Source organism: Benincasa hispida, chromosome 1 (assembly GCF_027475165.1).
Source record: "Benincasa hispida cultivar pf3 chromosome 1, pf3_genome.v1.1, whole genome shotgun sequence".
Classification (NCBI taxonomy): domain Eukaryota; kingdom Viridiplantae; phylum Streptophyta; class Magnoliopsida; order Cucurbitales; family Cucurbitaceae; genus Benincasa; species Benincasa hispida.
Window position 1 is genome coordinate 89,708,235 of NC_143478.1, and position 17,029 is coordinate 89,725,263.

Sequence of the window (17,029 nt, forward strand, 5' to 3'; positions counted from 1 at the left end):
GGGACCTAATTTTTTTGCGCGAACTTTTTGGTGGGCGAAAACGCGAAAACGGACCCAGGGGTTAAGAACGATGAAAAAAAGCTGTGTGCCAGACGGTTTTGCGAACGAGCTAATTTGGTGCCCCAAATGACTATCCGGCCTGCCGAGGCTGCCCCGGCACCAAATTTTTGTGCGCGAACTTTCCGGCGGGCAAAATTGATAAAACGGACCCAGGGGTTAAGAACGATAAAAAAAGTCATGTGCCAGACGATTTTGCGAACAGAGCTCATTTGGTTCCCCAAATGTCTATCGTTCATATAGAGATATGTTTGTGGGGGCATCCTATGCAATGAGTTTGCATAAGACTGAACCATGAAATAGTCACTTTTTACGTTCTAAATGTCGTTTTATGTATAAAACTGACTATTTCGTTAATTGATGACCTAGGTAACTTATTCTTAATTCTGAGCTAACTATGAACTCCTATTCACTCGAAATTATCCTTAGATCTACATAGGTGGGGCAGCTCATCATTGTTGGCCCAATAAGCATCCCATTTCAGGGGTAAGATCGAGTGGATAACTGGGAACATAGGGTGTAAGATGGAATTCACTCCTACCCGTTATAGGGATAGCAGATAGGTTGTTCTCTTTAGTACTGAATCCAAGTCTTGAACAAGGGGTCCCACCCTCTCCTTGGCCCAAGAGGGATTAGGTTTATAGGTTGGACTTTAAACCAATTATTCATTAGAGAATCAGTGGAACTTAAGGAATAAGATTTAGTCTTGGGGGTAAAACGATTTTTATGACCCAGCCGAGATTACGAACAACCTGTGAAGGATTAGCTTATTAATCATGGTTATATCAAATGGACACAAATATATCTATAGTGAGGGGAGTGCAACTACAAGACTATAGTGGAATGACCCGTTAGTTAACGAATGTTGATTAGCTCCGTCTAAAGAGTTTAGTCAACTAATCTCAGATCATAGGAGCCCATAATCTATAGGTCTATTAGATTCCCCAACTAGCTCATATGGAATAAACTTAGAATAGTATGATAGAATAATTCGAATTGTTCGAATTAGGTGAAAAGAGAGAAACCAACAAGTATATGTGATATAGTGGTCGGGTTTTTCAGTTTAGAGATACAACTTTAATATTTAAATGTGATTTCAATATCAAGAATATGAATACGTTCATATTCGAAAGCTCGGAAATAATGGAAATGGTCAAAAATATAAAAAGTTAAAGAGTTGACTTTTGACTTTGAAAAGTCAAACTTTGACCGACCTTATATTCAAATGTGATTTGAATTTCGAGAAAATGAATGTGGATTCATGTTCGGGAGGTCAAAATTAGTCAACACGGGAAAAATCATAAAAAGTCAAAATGTTGACTTTTTGGTCAAAGTCAAACTTTGACCAAATGACTATTTTGCCCTTTGACTATAGTTAGTGGGAAAATCCAAACTTTTGTTGGATAATTCCACTAACAAAATAGTGGGTTAGGTGTTGGCTTACAGTGGAGATATTAAGCCCACTAAGATGGTGGATTATAGGTGTTGGGTTTTTATGGATTTGGTTCATGCAATTGTTCCATGGTTTTTTCTATAAAATGGGCTTTTGATTTTAAATTAAAGACTTTTGACAATTTACTAATTTTTTTTTAATTTGGGCTGGAAAAAACCTCTTTTCTTTGTGTGAAGTTCAAAAAGAAAACCCAAACAAAAACCCAAATTCATTCCTTTTTTTCATCTTTTTTCTCTCTCAGGGTTCTTCATCCACCGGGTCCCACAACCCGGTTCTGAGTCCAGAGGATAGTAGGTCAACTCTAGTGGTGGTTCGGAAGAGTTCGGGTCGAGATTCGCCGAGGAAAAGCGTTGTTCGGGAGCTACAAAGGTTGTATCTCATCCCTTTTTTAATTACTGTTTTTCCATTAATTACATGCATAATTTCCTTTTAATTAAAAGCAATTAGAGTGTAATTAGATCCTAATTCCGCTGTGTATTTCTCGAGTTCCATCAGCTATCAGGCCCGGGGGGCTGCCCCATGGCCCAATTTTTGTGCGCGAACTTTTCGGCAGTCGAAAACGTGAAAACGGACCCAGGGGTTAAGAATAATGAAAAAAAGTCGTGGGCCAGACGATTTTGCGAACGAAGCTCATTTGGTGCCCCAAATGGCTATCGGGACTGGTGAGGCTGCCTTGAGGCCCAATTTTTGTGCGCAAACTTTCCGACGGGCGAAAACACGAAAAATGGACCCAGGTGTTAAGAACGATGAAAAAAAGTCGTGCGCCAGACGGTTTTGCAAACGAAACTCAAGGGTTATGAACGATGAAAAAAAGTCGTGCGCCAGACGGTTTTTCGAACGGAGCTCATTTAGTGCCCCAAATGGCTATCGGGCCCGGCAGAGATGCCCCGGAACCCAATTTTTGTGCACGAACTATCCGGCGGACGAAAACGCAAAAATGGACCCAGGGGTTAAGAACGATGAAAAAAAGCCGTGCGCCAGACGATTTTGCGAACAGAGCTCATTTGGTACCCCAAATGTTTATCGGGATCGGCAGCGCTACCCCGGCACCTAATTTTTGTGCGCGAACTTTCCAGCGGGTGAAATTGCAGAAATGGGCCCAGGGGTTAAAACAATAAAAAAAAATAAAAAAAAAAGTCGTGCGTCGGACGATTTTGTGAATGGAGCTCATTTGGTGTCCCAAATAGCTATCGGGACTAGCAGTACTGACTCGAGGCCCAATTTTTGTGCGCGAACTTTTCGGTGGGTGAAAATGCGAAAAATGACCCAGAGGTTAAGAACGATGAACAAAAGTCATGCGCAGACGATTTTGCAAATGGAGCTCATTTGGTACCCCAAATGGATATCGGGCCCGGCAGGACTGCCCTTGGGCCCAATTTTTGTGCATGAACTTTCTGGCAGGCGAAAACGCGAAAACAGACCCAAAGGTTAAGAACGATGAAAAAAATTCGTACGCCCGAAGGTTTTGCAAACGGAGCTCATTTGGTGCCCCAAATGGCTAACGGACCCGGCGGGGCTGCATCGGGGCCCAGTTTTTGTGCGCGAACTTTCCAACGGGCGAAAATGCGAAAACGGACCCAGGGGTTAAAAACGATGAAAAAAAGTCATGCGTCAAACGGTTTTGCGAACGGAGCTCATTTGGTGCCCCAAAGGGCTATCGGGCCCGACAGGGCTGCTCTGGGGCCCAATTTTTGTGTGCGAACTTTCCGGCCAGCGAAAATGCAAAAACGAACCCAAGGGTTTAGAAGAATGAAAAAAAGCTGTGCGCCAGACGGTTTTGCGAACGGAGCTCATTTGGTGCCCTAAATTTATATTGGGCCCAACGGGGCTGCCCTGAGGCCCAATTTTTGTGCGCAAACTTTATGGCGAGCGAAAACGCAAAAACGGACCCAAGGGTTAAGAATGATGAAAAAAAATCCATGCACCAAATGGTTTTGCGAGTGGAGCTCATTTGATGCCCCAAATGTCTATCAAGATTGACAGGGCTACGCTGGCGCACAATTTTTGTATGCGAACTTTCCGGCGGGTGAAAACGCGAAAACGGACCCAGGGGTTAAGAACAATGCAAAAAAGCTGTGCGCCAGACGGTTTTGCGAATGGAGCTCATTTGGTGCCCAAATAGCTACCGGAACTGGTAGGGCTGCCTCGAGACCAACTTTTTGGGCGAAAACGCGAAAATCGACCCAGGGGTTAAGAACAATGAAAAAAAGTCGTGCGTCAGATGGTTTTGTAAATGGAGCTCATTTCATGTCCCAAATGGCTATCGAGCCCGACGGGGCTACCCCGAGGCCCAAATTTTTTGCGCGAACTTTCCAGCAGGCGAAAACGCTAAAACTGACCCAGGGGTTAAGAACGATGAAAAAAAGTCATCCGCCAGATGGTTTTGCGAACGGAGCTCATTTGGTGCCCCAAATGGCTATCGGGCCTAGCGGCGCTGCCTTGGGGCCCAATTTTTGTGCGCGAACTTTTTGGCGGGTGAAAACGCGAAAATGGATCCAAGGGTTAAGAACGATGAAAAAAAGTCATGCGCCAGACGATTTTGCGAACGGAGCTCATTTGGTGCCCCAAATGGCTACCGGGCCCGAAGGAGCTACCTCGAGGCCCAATTTTTGTACGCGAACTTTCTGGCGGGCGAAAACACGAAAATGGACCCAGGGGGTAAGAACGATAAAAAAAAGTCGTGTGCCAAACGGTTTTGCGAACGAAACTCATTTGGTGCCTCAAATGGCTATCGGGCCCGTCGGGGCTGCCTCGGAGCCCAATTTTTGTGCGCGAACTTTTCGATGGGCGAAAACGCGAAAACGGACCCAGGGGTCAAGAACGATGAAAAAAAGCCATGCGCCACATGGTTTTTCGAATGGAGCTCATTTGGTGCCCCAATTGGCTATCGGGCCCGGCGGGGCTGCCCCGGGGCCCAATTTTTGTGCGCAAACTTTCCGGCCAACAAAAATGTAAAAACGGACCCAGGGGTTAAGAACGATGAAAAAAAGTCATGCGCCAGACGGTTTTGCGAACGAAACTCATTGGTGCCCGAAATGGCTAACGGGCCATGCGGGGTTGCCCTGGGGCTCAACTTTTGTGCGCAAACTTTATGGCGAGCGAAAACGCGAAAATGGACCCAGGGGTTAAGAACGATGAAAAAAAGTCGTGCACCAGACGGTTTTGCAAACGGAGCTCATTTGGTGTCCCAAATGGCTATCCGGCTCGACGGGGCTGCCCCGAGGCCCAATTTTTGTGCGCGAACTTTCGACAGGAGAAAATGCGAAAACGGGCCCAAGGGTTAAGAACGATGAAAAAAATTCATGCGCCATACAGTTTTGGGAATTGAGCTCATTTGGTGCGCCAAATGGCTATCGGGCTCGATGGGGCTGGCCCAAAGCCCAAATTTTGTGCGTGAACTTTTCGACGAACAAAAATGCGAAAACGGACCCAGGGTTTAAGAACAATGAAAAAAAGCTAGATGGTTTTGCGAACGAAACTCATTTGGTGCCCTACATGGCTATTGGGCTCGGCGTGGCTGCCCCGAGGCCCAATTTTTGTGTGCAATTTTTTCGGCGGGCGAAAACAGACCTAAGGTTAAGAACGATGAAAAAAAGTCGTGCGCTAGACGATTTTGCGAACGGAGCTCCTTTTGTGCCCCAAATGGCTATCGGGCCCTGCAGGGCTGCCCCGGGGCCCAATTTTTGTTCGAGAACTTTTTGGCGAGCGAAAACGGGCCCAGGGGTTAGGAACGATGAAAAAAAGTTGTGCACCAGATGATTTTACGAACGGAGCTCATTTGGTGCCCCAAATGGCTTTCGGGCCTGGCGGGGCTGCCCCAGGGCCAAATTTTTGTGCGCGAACTTTTCGTATTCAATTCAATTTAATTTTGGTTTGGTGGGTGTTTTATATGTGAAATATGAAACTGGTGTACTGATATGGTTTTCTGAGTTTTAGCTGTTTAATTCTCTTTAATTTCTCATTTAAATTTGTAATTGGCTTTGGCTTGATGAGCTTTAATGTGTTCCCAAGAGCCTGTAATTTATTTGGAGTCTTTAGAGTTGAGATGAAGCTGTAAATCGAAAAAACAAGCGAAGAGGCCGAGTTGCAGTTCCAGAAAATCAACCTCTGTTCTTATCGTCGCTGTGGTTTCAGTTGCTAAATGATTGTCTAGCTCCAGACGCTTCACGATGTGAAAAAAAGCTAGTCGTTGTGATGTTGAACGCTAGACGATCGTGTACCTGCGGGAGCTAAACGATGCGTTCAATTTGCTATACGATAGCATTAAGCGATCGTATAGCTTTGGCGTGGGAACTAAACGATACGTTGAATTTACTATACGATGGTACTATGCGATCGTTTTGATGGAACACGAGACATACGCAGCGGAATAAGAATCTAATTACACTCTAATTGCTTTTAATTAAAAGGAAATTAGCATGCAAATGTATAAAAAAACAGTAAACTAGAAAGGATAGAATACAACCTTTGTAGCTATCGAAAAATGCTTTTTCTCGCTGAATCTCAACCCGAACTCTTCCGGACCACCACTAGAGTTTACCCGCTATTCTCTAGACTCAGAACCGGGTTGTGGGACCCGGTGAATGAAGGAATGAAAAAGGGAAGAGATGGTGGTTCAAGGTTAATGTGTGAAAGAAAGGAGAAATTTTGGTGAGAATTTTGGAAACCAAAATTATAAAAATTCAGCTTGCTTAAAAGGAGAAAAGAGAAATTTTTTGTTTTATAAAACTTCCTTTTTATAAAACAATTACATGCATCTAATGCATGTAAAAACTCACCAAAAATCAACACCTCACAAAGCACTAAACCAAAGTGGGCTATGTGCCATTCTATAATGTTTACACATAGTCCACTTAAGTTAGTGGGATTATCCAACAAAAATGTTGGATAATTCCACTAACTCTTAGTCAAGGGCAAAATGGTCTAGCCCACTTAAGTTAGTGGGATTATCCAACAAAAATGTTGGATAATTCCACTAACTCTTAGTCAAGGGCAAAATGGTCTTTTTCTATTTGATCAAAGTCAAACTTTGACTTTTTACGAAAAAGTCAACTCTTTGACTTTTTACAGCTTTGACCCTCTTGATTAATTTTTACCTCCCAAACATGAATCCACATTCATATTTTCGAAATTCAAATCACATTTGAATATAGAGCGCCATACAAAAAATCGATAGCGATATCGCATATACTTGTCGGTTTTAATCCTTTTTCCTAATTCGAACAATTCGAGTTAATCCAACATACTGTTCTAAGTTTAATTCATATGAGCTAGCAAGGGGACCTAATAGACCTACAGATTATGGGCTCCAATAATCCGAGATTAACCGGTAAAACTCTTTAACCTAATTAATCAACATTTGTTAACTAACGAGTCATTCCACTAAAGTTCCGTAGTTGCACTCCCCTCACTGTAGATATATTTCTATCCATCTGATATAAACAATAAATGGTATTTTCATAGTAAGTCAAAATACCATTTTACCCCCGAGAACACTTCTTGTTCCTTCAGTCCCACTAAACCTCTAAAGAACAATTGATTTGCGGTCCAACCAACAAATCTAGTTCCTCTCAGCCTAGTGAGAGGGTGGGGCCCCTTATTCTTATTCTGAAGTCAGCACTTAAGGGAAAACCTATCTACTACCACTAGAGATAGGTAGGAGTGAAGTTCTTCTTGCCCCTATGTCCCCAGCTATTTACCCGGTCTTACCCCTGAAATGGGAGGCTTATTGAATCAGTGTTGTTGAACTGCTCTCACCCATGCAGATCTTAGGATAATCCCGAATAAATAGAAGTTCATAATTAACTCAGGATTGAGATCAAGTTACCTAGGTCATCAAATTTGAATTAATCAGTTTTATATAGTAAACGGTGTTATAAAAAAAAGTGACTAAGTCGTGGTCCAGTCTTATACAAGCTCATTGCATAGGATGCCCTCACTCACATATCTCTTTATAAACGATTCATGATCACATCGTTTGTACTAACTACAAAGTGGACCACATCTATAGTGTCCCCAGAACAAGGCGCCCAACCTTATCCCTATACTATAAACCATTTTAAGCTATTTACTCGAACTTGATCCATGTTTTATGTCATCACATAAAGTTCAAGTCTACATTAAATAGCCTTGGGACCTTAGTTTATTGGATTCAAGATTACAATTTCAATAAAAATTTTATCAAAAAACAAAACAGAATATGTTTATCAATTTACACACTACGAGTTTTAGGACATAAAATCCAACACCATTCGCTATCTGGGTTTCACGAAAATCCTTGTTATGGTAGCAAATGTCGATGTTGAGGATCCGTTGTCTTATAAGCAGGCAATGGAAGATGTTGACCAAAATGAATGGGTCAAGGTCATGAATCTTGAGAAGTCCATTTATATGGTGCAACCCGAGGGATTCATAGCCCAAAGTCAAGAGCAAAAGGTTTGCAAACTGAATCGGTCTATTTATGGACTGAAACAGGCGTCTCGATCTTGGAACATACGGTTTGATACTGCGATCAAATCGTATGGCTTTGACCAAAACTTTGATGAACCTTGTGACTAGTGGAAGATCATCAATGATTCAGTAAGTCTTCTCAATATTGTACATAGACGATATCCTACTCATTGGGAATGATGTAGGTCTACTGACTGCAGTTAAGTACTGACTAGCGACCCAATTCCAAATGAATGATTTGGGAGAGGCTCAGTTTGTTCTACGTATATAGATCTTTCAGGATTGTAAGAACAAAGTGTTAGCACTGTCTCAGGCATCATACATTGACAAGATGTTGCTCAAGTACTCGATGCAGGACTCTAGGAGGGGCCTATTGCCATTTAGGCATGGAGTCACTTTGTCTAAGGAAATGTGTTCTAAGATCCTTCAAGAGGTTGAGGAGATAAGACAGATCAGTCTAACCCAGGCCATTTTAATGTTGCGGACCCATTTACGAAGGCTCTCACGGCTACAGTGTTTTAGGGTCACCTACGAAGCATGGGTCTACAGGATCGCCCGCAGCTGGACTAGGGCAAGTGGGAGATTTTCTTGTACTGGGCTTTTATGTCCTAGTTTATTGTTTTGTACTAGTTGATTGTACACCCCACTTCGCTTTAGGACAAGTGCGAGATGGTTGGGGTTGATGCCCTAAAGTCTCGTGTCCTGTAGTTTATAAATAGTTTGTACGAACGCTTGTGTTGTTAATATATGATATTTACTTCACATCTTGTATTTTTGCTCAATTACTTGTTTTATTTACTTTACCACAAACCAATAAACATAAAACCCTGGTTATCTGTATGTGACTCAAGCATGTATGTGGTGACATACAAGTGGATCATGTCTTGAGTAATAACCAAAATGGTCTGTAGTATATGGATATAAGAGGGAAACCTTATCCTGGTAATGCTACAAATGCGGGCCGCTTTGTGGAATGGTCACAAGTGTTGTGACTTGTCACAGATGATCTGATTCTGATCATTTGTGTTAGGGACATGCAAGCGGGAGCGTCCTATACAAAGAGTTTGTATAAGACCTGACCACGAAGTGTTAATGTCTCGTTATATAACACCGTTCATGACAGAGACTTCACTTCACTAGGATGACCATAGGTAACATGATCTCAATCCTGAGTGAGTTGGGAACTTCTGACATTGAGGGCAGTCCTTTGATTTGTATGGGTGTGAGTGGCCAGGTTGCCGATTCAAACCTACCATTTTGGGGATTCGTCTGATTTAGGAGCTGAGAACTCAGCTACACAAGATGGAATTCACTCATTCCCCGAGGCAGAGGTAAGTAGATAGATAGCTCCCTTAAGGGTTGATTCCGGGGCTTGAACAATGTGGCGCCACACACCTTCTCTTGGCCCGAGAGGTGTTCACACATAGTTGGACTATGTTGTATTGTTCATTAGAGGAATCAGTGGTACTTAAGGAGTGAGATGTAACTACAGGGGAAAAACGGTAATTTGGCCCAATTGTACTTATGAACATCTATGAAGGGTCATCGTACTCATGATTGGTTATATTCGATGGACACAGAAATATATTTATGGTAAGAAGAATTCAGTTGTTGGTCTTTACTAGAATGCCTGATAGTTAACGGATGATGGATCTCGTGGCTAAAGAGTTTAGTCCGTTATTCACAGACCGTTGGAGCTTCGAGCCATAGGTCCATTAGGTCCCCTAGGTAGCTTGGATAAAGTTAAGAACTAGTGTTTGGGTTAATTTGAAATGTTCAAATTGACAAGAGGAAGTTCGATTATATATGATATAATTGGACTGGTTAATTATATATGATATAATTGGCTAAATATATGAGATATATTATTTTGGAGGAAATTAGATATAAATATGATTTATATCAAGTATAGGAGAAAATACTATAGTAGATATGTGATATCAAACTATAGGATAAAAATATAATATGATTATATTTATTAATTAATTAGTTGATTAATTATATGATAATTAATCCAAATTTCACGTTTGGACGTGGGTTAGTGGGAATGAGTCGGTTATTGTAACTAATGAAATAAAGATGAAATTGTTTCATTTTTGAAGAGTCTGTCGTCATCGCCCAAAAGAATTTCACAAGCGCACGTTGGAGAAAAGAAAACGATCGCTTAAGTTTTTTTTTAGAGCCTATACGATAGCACTCTCCACCTAAACGATCATCCACCTCGCACCTAAACGATCACACATTGTCGACTACACGATCGCATAGCTTCTCTAAACGATCATATAGTGTGCCGATTTAGCTAAACGATCGTATACCTTTTCCTAAACGATCGTTCAGTAAATCCTACACAATTGTGTAGCTTCTCCTAAACGATAAGCAATCTACTATGCGATAGCGTTTTTTTCCCTCCCACTTGCTTATCGCCTATAAGATTCGTGTTTCCTCCTTCCTCTACCAAATTCACCAAAGACCACCCTTTAGGTTTTTAATCCTAGAATACCCGAGGCTCTTTACTGGTGGTGTCGTCCCCATGGTGTTCGTGTTCATGCGGTTGTTCGTGCTGCTGCTGTTGATGCTGCTACTGGGCGTTGGTAGATCTCTTGAAGGGTTCCGTTGTATTGAGTTCCAAAGTGTCGAAGACTATCTTCAACTGGTATGGAACTCTCTCCCTTGTTATTTATCTTGTTCTTGGTATGCCGATAATTAATTTTTTGTTTGCATAACTGTATGTTTGAATGTATATTGTTGTATTTTGGTCACGGTGAGATCAGAGCGATCCGAACGCGCTCATGGAACTCTTTGATATAAAATCTTTCAATAGAGACCCATAAAACTAACTTCACATCCAAAAAATGCACAAAAACAATCTGCCTAAACATATACAACTGCCTAGGTGTTGACTTTTTTTAAATATTCGAGACTGTTTTCGCCAGATGAGAACAACAAGTTAGATTTACTGGAAAATAGTCAGAAGTACGGATCTTAGTCACCAATGTCATCTGTCACACATACCACAAGCCATACATTCAACTCAAAAATCAAGTAGGCAAAACAATAACAAAAAATAACATAAATCTGGAATCTAGCTTAAATCTCGGTGAAGAGTTTAGTGGAAAATTCGCCCGAGATCGTGCCTTAATAAGGAAGAACTCGGGACATTTATACTGGCGTGACACGAGATTAGGATTTTGATCCCATTTTGTATAAAATCTCAGGGATGAACTCTGGCTACATTTACCCCGAGATTGTATATAAAATTCCCAAAACTCAAAGGTATTAAACCCAATCTTGGTACACATTCAAACGATCTCGGGCCCACTTCATCGAATCTCGACCGAGATTTAAACAAATTCAATTGAATAGCATGGGAAAATTCCAAAAAATTATCAATAACAGGCTAAATACACAAAAAAAGGAACAAATATTGCAACATACGTAATCATCAAGCCAGATTTCGTTGTATATGAAAGGGTTGGGAGTATTGATCCAAATACTTATACATTCAAAAATGCTAGCAAACCTCTAATTAAAAATGAAACAAAATACTTAAAGAAGGAAATACCTCTAAAATAAGCTTAAGGATGCAAATAACCGTGAAGAATGAATTTTTCACGGAGAAAGTAGAGATATCTTGGGCAAGTTGAGGAGCTAGATCGTCTGAAGGGTTTTCGTGTATATGAATGGGTTTTTTAAAAGCAAGGGTATTTTCGTCCTTTTACACGACTGGATAATTTGAATTCATTACGTTTCGAACATAATCTCGGGCCCGATCTCGCCCGAGAAGACTCAAGAAAAACCAATTCTATGAGATTTCAGAAAGCGTGCTATTTTTTAAATGTGAAAACTAAAGGAAGTTATTTTGGACAATTTCTCGAAGTATTGCTTAATTTTTAAAAATAAAAAATAAATAGTTACCCAACTAATGAATTTTAATTGTTATCTCTCTTAAAAAAATATAATACTCAGTTTATAATAAACACCAATTAGGAGTTACAAATAATTTATTTACTAAAAAAATACAAATGTAAAAATGAAAAAGATTGAAACTTTTTCCCCCCAATCCACAATTCCCCAGTTGGGTATTCTCATTCATTCATGGAGGTTCGAACAATTTCAAAGCAAATTCAGAGTTAGCTCATCGCCATTGAAGAAAGTAAAACTAGGTTGTGAAAATGGGCGGCAACATCATTGATCTTCTTCCTTTAATGGGGCATTTGGTATCGGGAAAATGGCCTCCATTTTCTTCCAAATCCTCCATCGACCCATCCTCTTTCACCTTCACAGGGTACGTTACCAGATGAACCCCTTTCATGTCTTCAACTTCTTCTCCACTGTAAATTTCCCATGATTTATCTCCTATTGAACGAACCCTTTGAACGCATTTCAAGCTTTCGGGGTTTAAGAACACTTCTTCGAATCGTTGTGTATGTTCGTACCAAAGGGATAATCGGAATGTTGAAATGTCTCTTCCATTTGGGAACTCTTCTCCGTCGTTTTCTAGTTGGTAGCATCCGATTGCAATCTCTGTATCTCGGTCTCCGTCCATGGATCTCTGGTTTACGTTGGCAGATCCAATCAAAATGTACAAATCGTCCACTGGAAAACACCGACGTGTTCATGGTTAGTTTCTATTTCTTTGACAGTTTTTTGCTTTAAATCAGTGCTAGTTTAACTGGTAATGAGCTTGACATTCGATATTTGTGTTTGTTGAAATGCTGTCTACCTGTTTGTTAAAATGCCCCTAATAAGACTATTGATGTTAGCGTGTTTTTATATTGCTCTCTACATGTTTGTTAAAATGCCGCTTAGAAATGAGATTCAGAACATATGAAGTTTTACCTATCATGACCTTGGAATGGACATAGATCATGAACCTCCTATGTTGTTGGGAATTCCAGTACTGTGTTGCATGTTGGGGACTCTGTGGGGGAATAAAGTCCCACTTTCCCTCTTCCTCTCTGTTTGCAAGGCAAAAGAAATTCAAGTAATCTCTTGGATGGGCCTTTTCCCCAGTTTCTTGGATTGCTTCTCCAATCAGTCTATACATCATTGCCATTGTCTGCCTTGTCCAATGTAGCATATCCTCAACTGATTCACTCTCTGGGGGTCCTTCTGGCCACATTGGAATCACTATGTAAACTGTGAACCTCTCCCTTGCCTTGATCTTATTAACCACCTTGAGCGCAATCTCGATTGGTATCAAATTTGTGCATCCACAGTGTTGATCTTTGTCCCACAAGTGACACCCTCCAATAAAATATTGGTTTTCGATATAAATAAATCTCTCGGCTCGCCTGATAGCTTCAACATAAGCTTCATGGATGGTTCGTTCGATGGTCATGTTTCTGAACACTTGGCTGGCAGACAAATGGTCAATAGATCGAAAAACTTGCACGTTCCAATCCTTTTGTGGGTTTGTGCTTGATTCGAGCTGGGGCATCAATTTTAGTAAGATGCTTGTTGGTACTAACAACGAAGCATCTGATTGCTTAGTCCATCTTTGCTCAAAGTTTGTTAATATATCCCAAGCAGCTTCACCTGTTACACAAGCGTGAACGTCATGCCATGGCTCTCTTGGCCCTCCTTTTTGAAGTTTGGCACCGGATATACTCGTCTGATAGAAATCTGAACAGTGGGATTCTCTGTTCAAAGTATGGAACAATGAATGTTGTTCTGTGTCGTAGCGACCATCACAAAGATCTAAACCCCCAATGAAACTCATAATCTCCCTGTTTCGTGCATTAATGTGAGTTTGAGCATCTACGGTTATGGTTTTCTGATGATGAGAGAAAATTGGTGGAGACATAGGATGTAATTTGGGGCACAATCTACATATGACTTTTGAGTGCAAGAAATATGCCCGAGCATCTTCATCATGTGTGTTCATTATCCCGGCATTCTTGATGATGGGAAGGGATGTTTCATCATCCCAAATCAGTATTCTCACAGCTACTCCTTCCTCTGCCTTCTGCTTCAACAACTCTCCAAGCTTTACTCCTAAAGCATAGGGTATATCAGTATGAGAGTCCCTTACCTGATCATTGAAAGTGTATTGGCCATCTTCAACCGCAAAAAACAGAAAAAAAGAAAAGAATATTATTGATTACAAAGATAGGTTGATTGCTTTGATTTACCAGCACCATCTTTGGATTGAAGGACCAGCCTGCAATGTAAACCAAATGCTTTGCATTATCTATGGCCTTGTATACATCTTCCCATAGCCTTCTTGGTGTACTCGAACCATGAAATGGAGGTTGAAAAGTAGGGAGGTGGTGAGCATCTTGATATAGAGTCACATGACAGTTGGACCTTAAAGGAAATGTTGCATTTCTCAGCCCCTTGTATTCTCCATTTCCCAGCATCTTTTTCCAGCTTAATTCATATATTGCTGGTTTAAACCATAGCATGAATCGAAGTTTGAGCTCCGGACTTGGCTTCCCATTTTCCATAAGAAGTGGAAAGAAACCATTGATAAAACTTGCTTCTTTCAAAATCTGTTGGGCTTGGATGTAGAATTTACCCAATACAGAACGAGATGTTTTCATTGTAATGGTGACAGTAGAAGTCAATGGATGTGCGCATAGAACTCGGAATGTCTGGTTCCATACACGGTCTTGTTCATGGCTTGTCTGGGCGACCTCCTTGTTGTCTATCTTGATGGTCACATAGCTACGCTTTCCTCCAGAAAATATGCACTACAAAAAAGAGCCACAAAAGAAAGCTATTTTGATTACTCTCTATTATTTGTAATGAATATTTAGAAATGCCTATTATTTACTGAAATTATGTGTTTGCATTCTTATAATCCAGAACTTACATCCAGAGGTGATGGCGGGGTGTATGCCGTTGCATGGAAGACGGTAACCTCAAGTGTTCCGTGGAAGAACTTCTGCTTTCCCTCCATTGCCATAACTTCAAACAATTTTTTACAGAGAATGAATGGATAAAGGGAGAAAATGACAAGTTTTATTGAGGAATGTGTTGTGTGATGCACAGTCTCTTATATAGGAATGGATAAGTCAGCTGCTATTATATCAGGTGTTGCAATTACATCAGCAAGGAGGGGAAGAGCTAGCTTGGAATTCAATGCAAAGGGTCTGTTTGGCAGTTGGAAAAACTTGTGGGATTTTCCATGTCAATCTTAGAGGTAATCCTTTAGTCCACTATTTTATGCTTCAAGCCCAAGTCTCTTCAACTCCAATCACATTTTCATTTCTTCCCCTGAAAAACATGAGAATATAAATAATGCTCTGCCTTCCATTTTTTGAGGACTAAATAGCATCTGGTCATTTTCCTCCATTTTTTTTTCCAACTTACCTACATGAGTTAAAACCATTTTTAATCTTCATCTCACATTTTTATAATGAAGAAGAAATTGTTTTCTTTCCCCCTTTTTTGAAGAAAAGTTCAAAGCTCCTATCAATAATTTTAATATGATCCCATTGCTTGTGGTGCAATGTTTGCTTTGATCATTCCTTTCCGACCCTTTTTGCTTCATTGAAGAATTAATTAGTAGTGGGGGATTCTAATAAATTCCTTCCTATGATATCACATTACCAAACTGGTCTTTGTTTAAACAATTTGGTGTATACTTTTGAAGACAAAGTGGTTGGATTATGTATTGTCTTTCATGTTAATAGTATATGTTTGTAAATAACATCTATAATTTAAAAAAATTACAAATCTCATTTGTATTAATGATCATTCATCTTCAACTTAAGCTAAACCTTTTGAAATGTGATTATTTTATATTTTTTTCCTTTTTAAGGTAAATTTGAGATTTTAGAGATAAAATATAATTTTTTTAAAAGGAAATCTTCCTTTAAAGTGAACATAAAAATAAGGTGCACTTTTTATTTAATGATTTTAATGTGAAATTACATTATATAACCTTATGATTATCCACGGAATAAAGGGGAAATTAAAAGTTTTCATGCATAGCCCATTTTAGATGGTGATATATATATATATTAATGTTGCCTCTTTTTCGATAGTTATTATTTATTATTAACTTTGTAATTCTTTTGTTCTTCATTTTCAACTTGTTTTCTTCACATTTTTATTAAGATAACTTACACTTTTGGTCTTGAGGTTTGAATTTGATGTCTATTTAGTTCTTAAAGTTTCAATACGAACATTTTAGTCCCAAGATTTAAGAAAGAAAGATTTAAACAATCAACCTACTTCACAAGCGATATTTCAGAAATAACCTAAATTTGAAGAATATTTTATAATAAGATTTGTGTGGATTTTTAAGACAAATTTAATATTGTAGTACATTTTCTCTCTTATTTAATTATTTAGAGAGTTTTTTTTATTTTTATTGATCATTAATTATGAAATATATCATCATTAATGAGTGTTTTTCATTTAATTGTGTCTTACTTTATGTGTTATCCCTAAATCTTAGAAATATGTTGGGGTGGTTATATTTCCAAAAGTATTCACCTACTATGAAATTTCTTCAAACAAAGCATCTAACCACAAGTGAAAATTGCAACAATTACCATATTTGAAGATATATTTTGCAATTTGTCCTAACATTATTATTATATAATATGGGACATATATTTGCAAAATGACTAAATATACATGGATAGATATGATAAAGTAAATGAAATATATTTCTTAATATAAATGAGACCAAAATTATAATAGAGGGTATATATTATAACAAACTTAAATATGTAATTGTTCTAAATATGTTTAAGATAAACATTGTATATATTTGAAATAAACTTAGTATATATAATAAAAATGAAACATAGATGAAAATCAAAATTTGGCACTATAATTATGTATTAAATGCAATCCGCCAAATTTGGATATTATGAATTTTAAGTTAATATTCAAAATTTGTAAAATAAATTAGGGACGAAAAAAAATTCCATTTCCTTTAGCGATGGATTTTTAAAATTTTGGAAAAAATACTTTAAGGCACATGATTTCCATTTTTTTTTCCTATATTTGTATGTTTTCCATTTTTTTTTAATAAAAATGCTATAAATTAATTGGGTATTATGGACTTTTGGGCTTGTAATATTGTAACATATTAGGCTATTCATAAAA

General features: G+C 39.1%; 1 protein-coding gene and 1 long non-coding RNA gene across 2 annotated transcripts; one reads left to right on the plus strand and one right to left on the minus strand.

The window, feature by feature from the left end:
- Window positions 1-11,885: 11,885 nt before the first annotated feature.
- Window positions 11,886-14,925, minus strand: PLDEPSILON (phospholipase D alpha 4). Its single transcript, XM_039023333.2, has 4 exons — window positions 14,778-14,925; window positions 14,095-14,655; window positions 12,800-13,994; window positions 11,886-12,556 (listed from the first exon to the last, which is right to left on the minus strand). Exons 1-4 carry the CDS (start codon window positions 14,868-14,870, stop codon window positions 12,120-12,122), a joined length of 2,286 nt encoding a protein of 761 aa, XP_038879261.1. The 5' UTR covers window positions 14,871-14,925; the 3' UTR covers window positions 11,886-12,119.
- On the plus strand, window positions 12,407-15,236 carry LOC150038825 (uncharacterized). Its single transcript, XR_016527731.1, has 2 exons — window positions 12,407-12,580; window positions 14,771-15,236. It is a non-coding gene; the product is annotated as an uncharacterized LOC150038825 (long non-coding RNA).
- Window positions 15,237-17,029: the final 1,793 nt, after the last annotated feature.

Excerpts from the sequence above, each read along its gene's own strand:
- PLDEPSILON (XM_039023333.2), bottom strand. The coding sequence starts at position 14,870 with ATGGCAATGGAGGGAAAGCAGAAGTTCTTCCACGGAACACTTGAGGTT. Across the intron at positions 14,656-14,777 it reads CCCCGCCATCACCTCTGGAT|TGCATATTTTCTGGAGGAAA; the intron begins GTAAGTTCTGGA and ends TCTTTTTTGTAG. Across the intron at positions 12,557-12,799 it reads CCATTCCAAGGTCATGATAG|TGGACGATTTGTACATTTTG; the intron begins GTAAAACTTCAT and ends GGTGTTTTCCAG.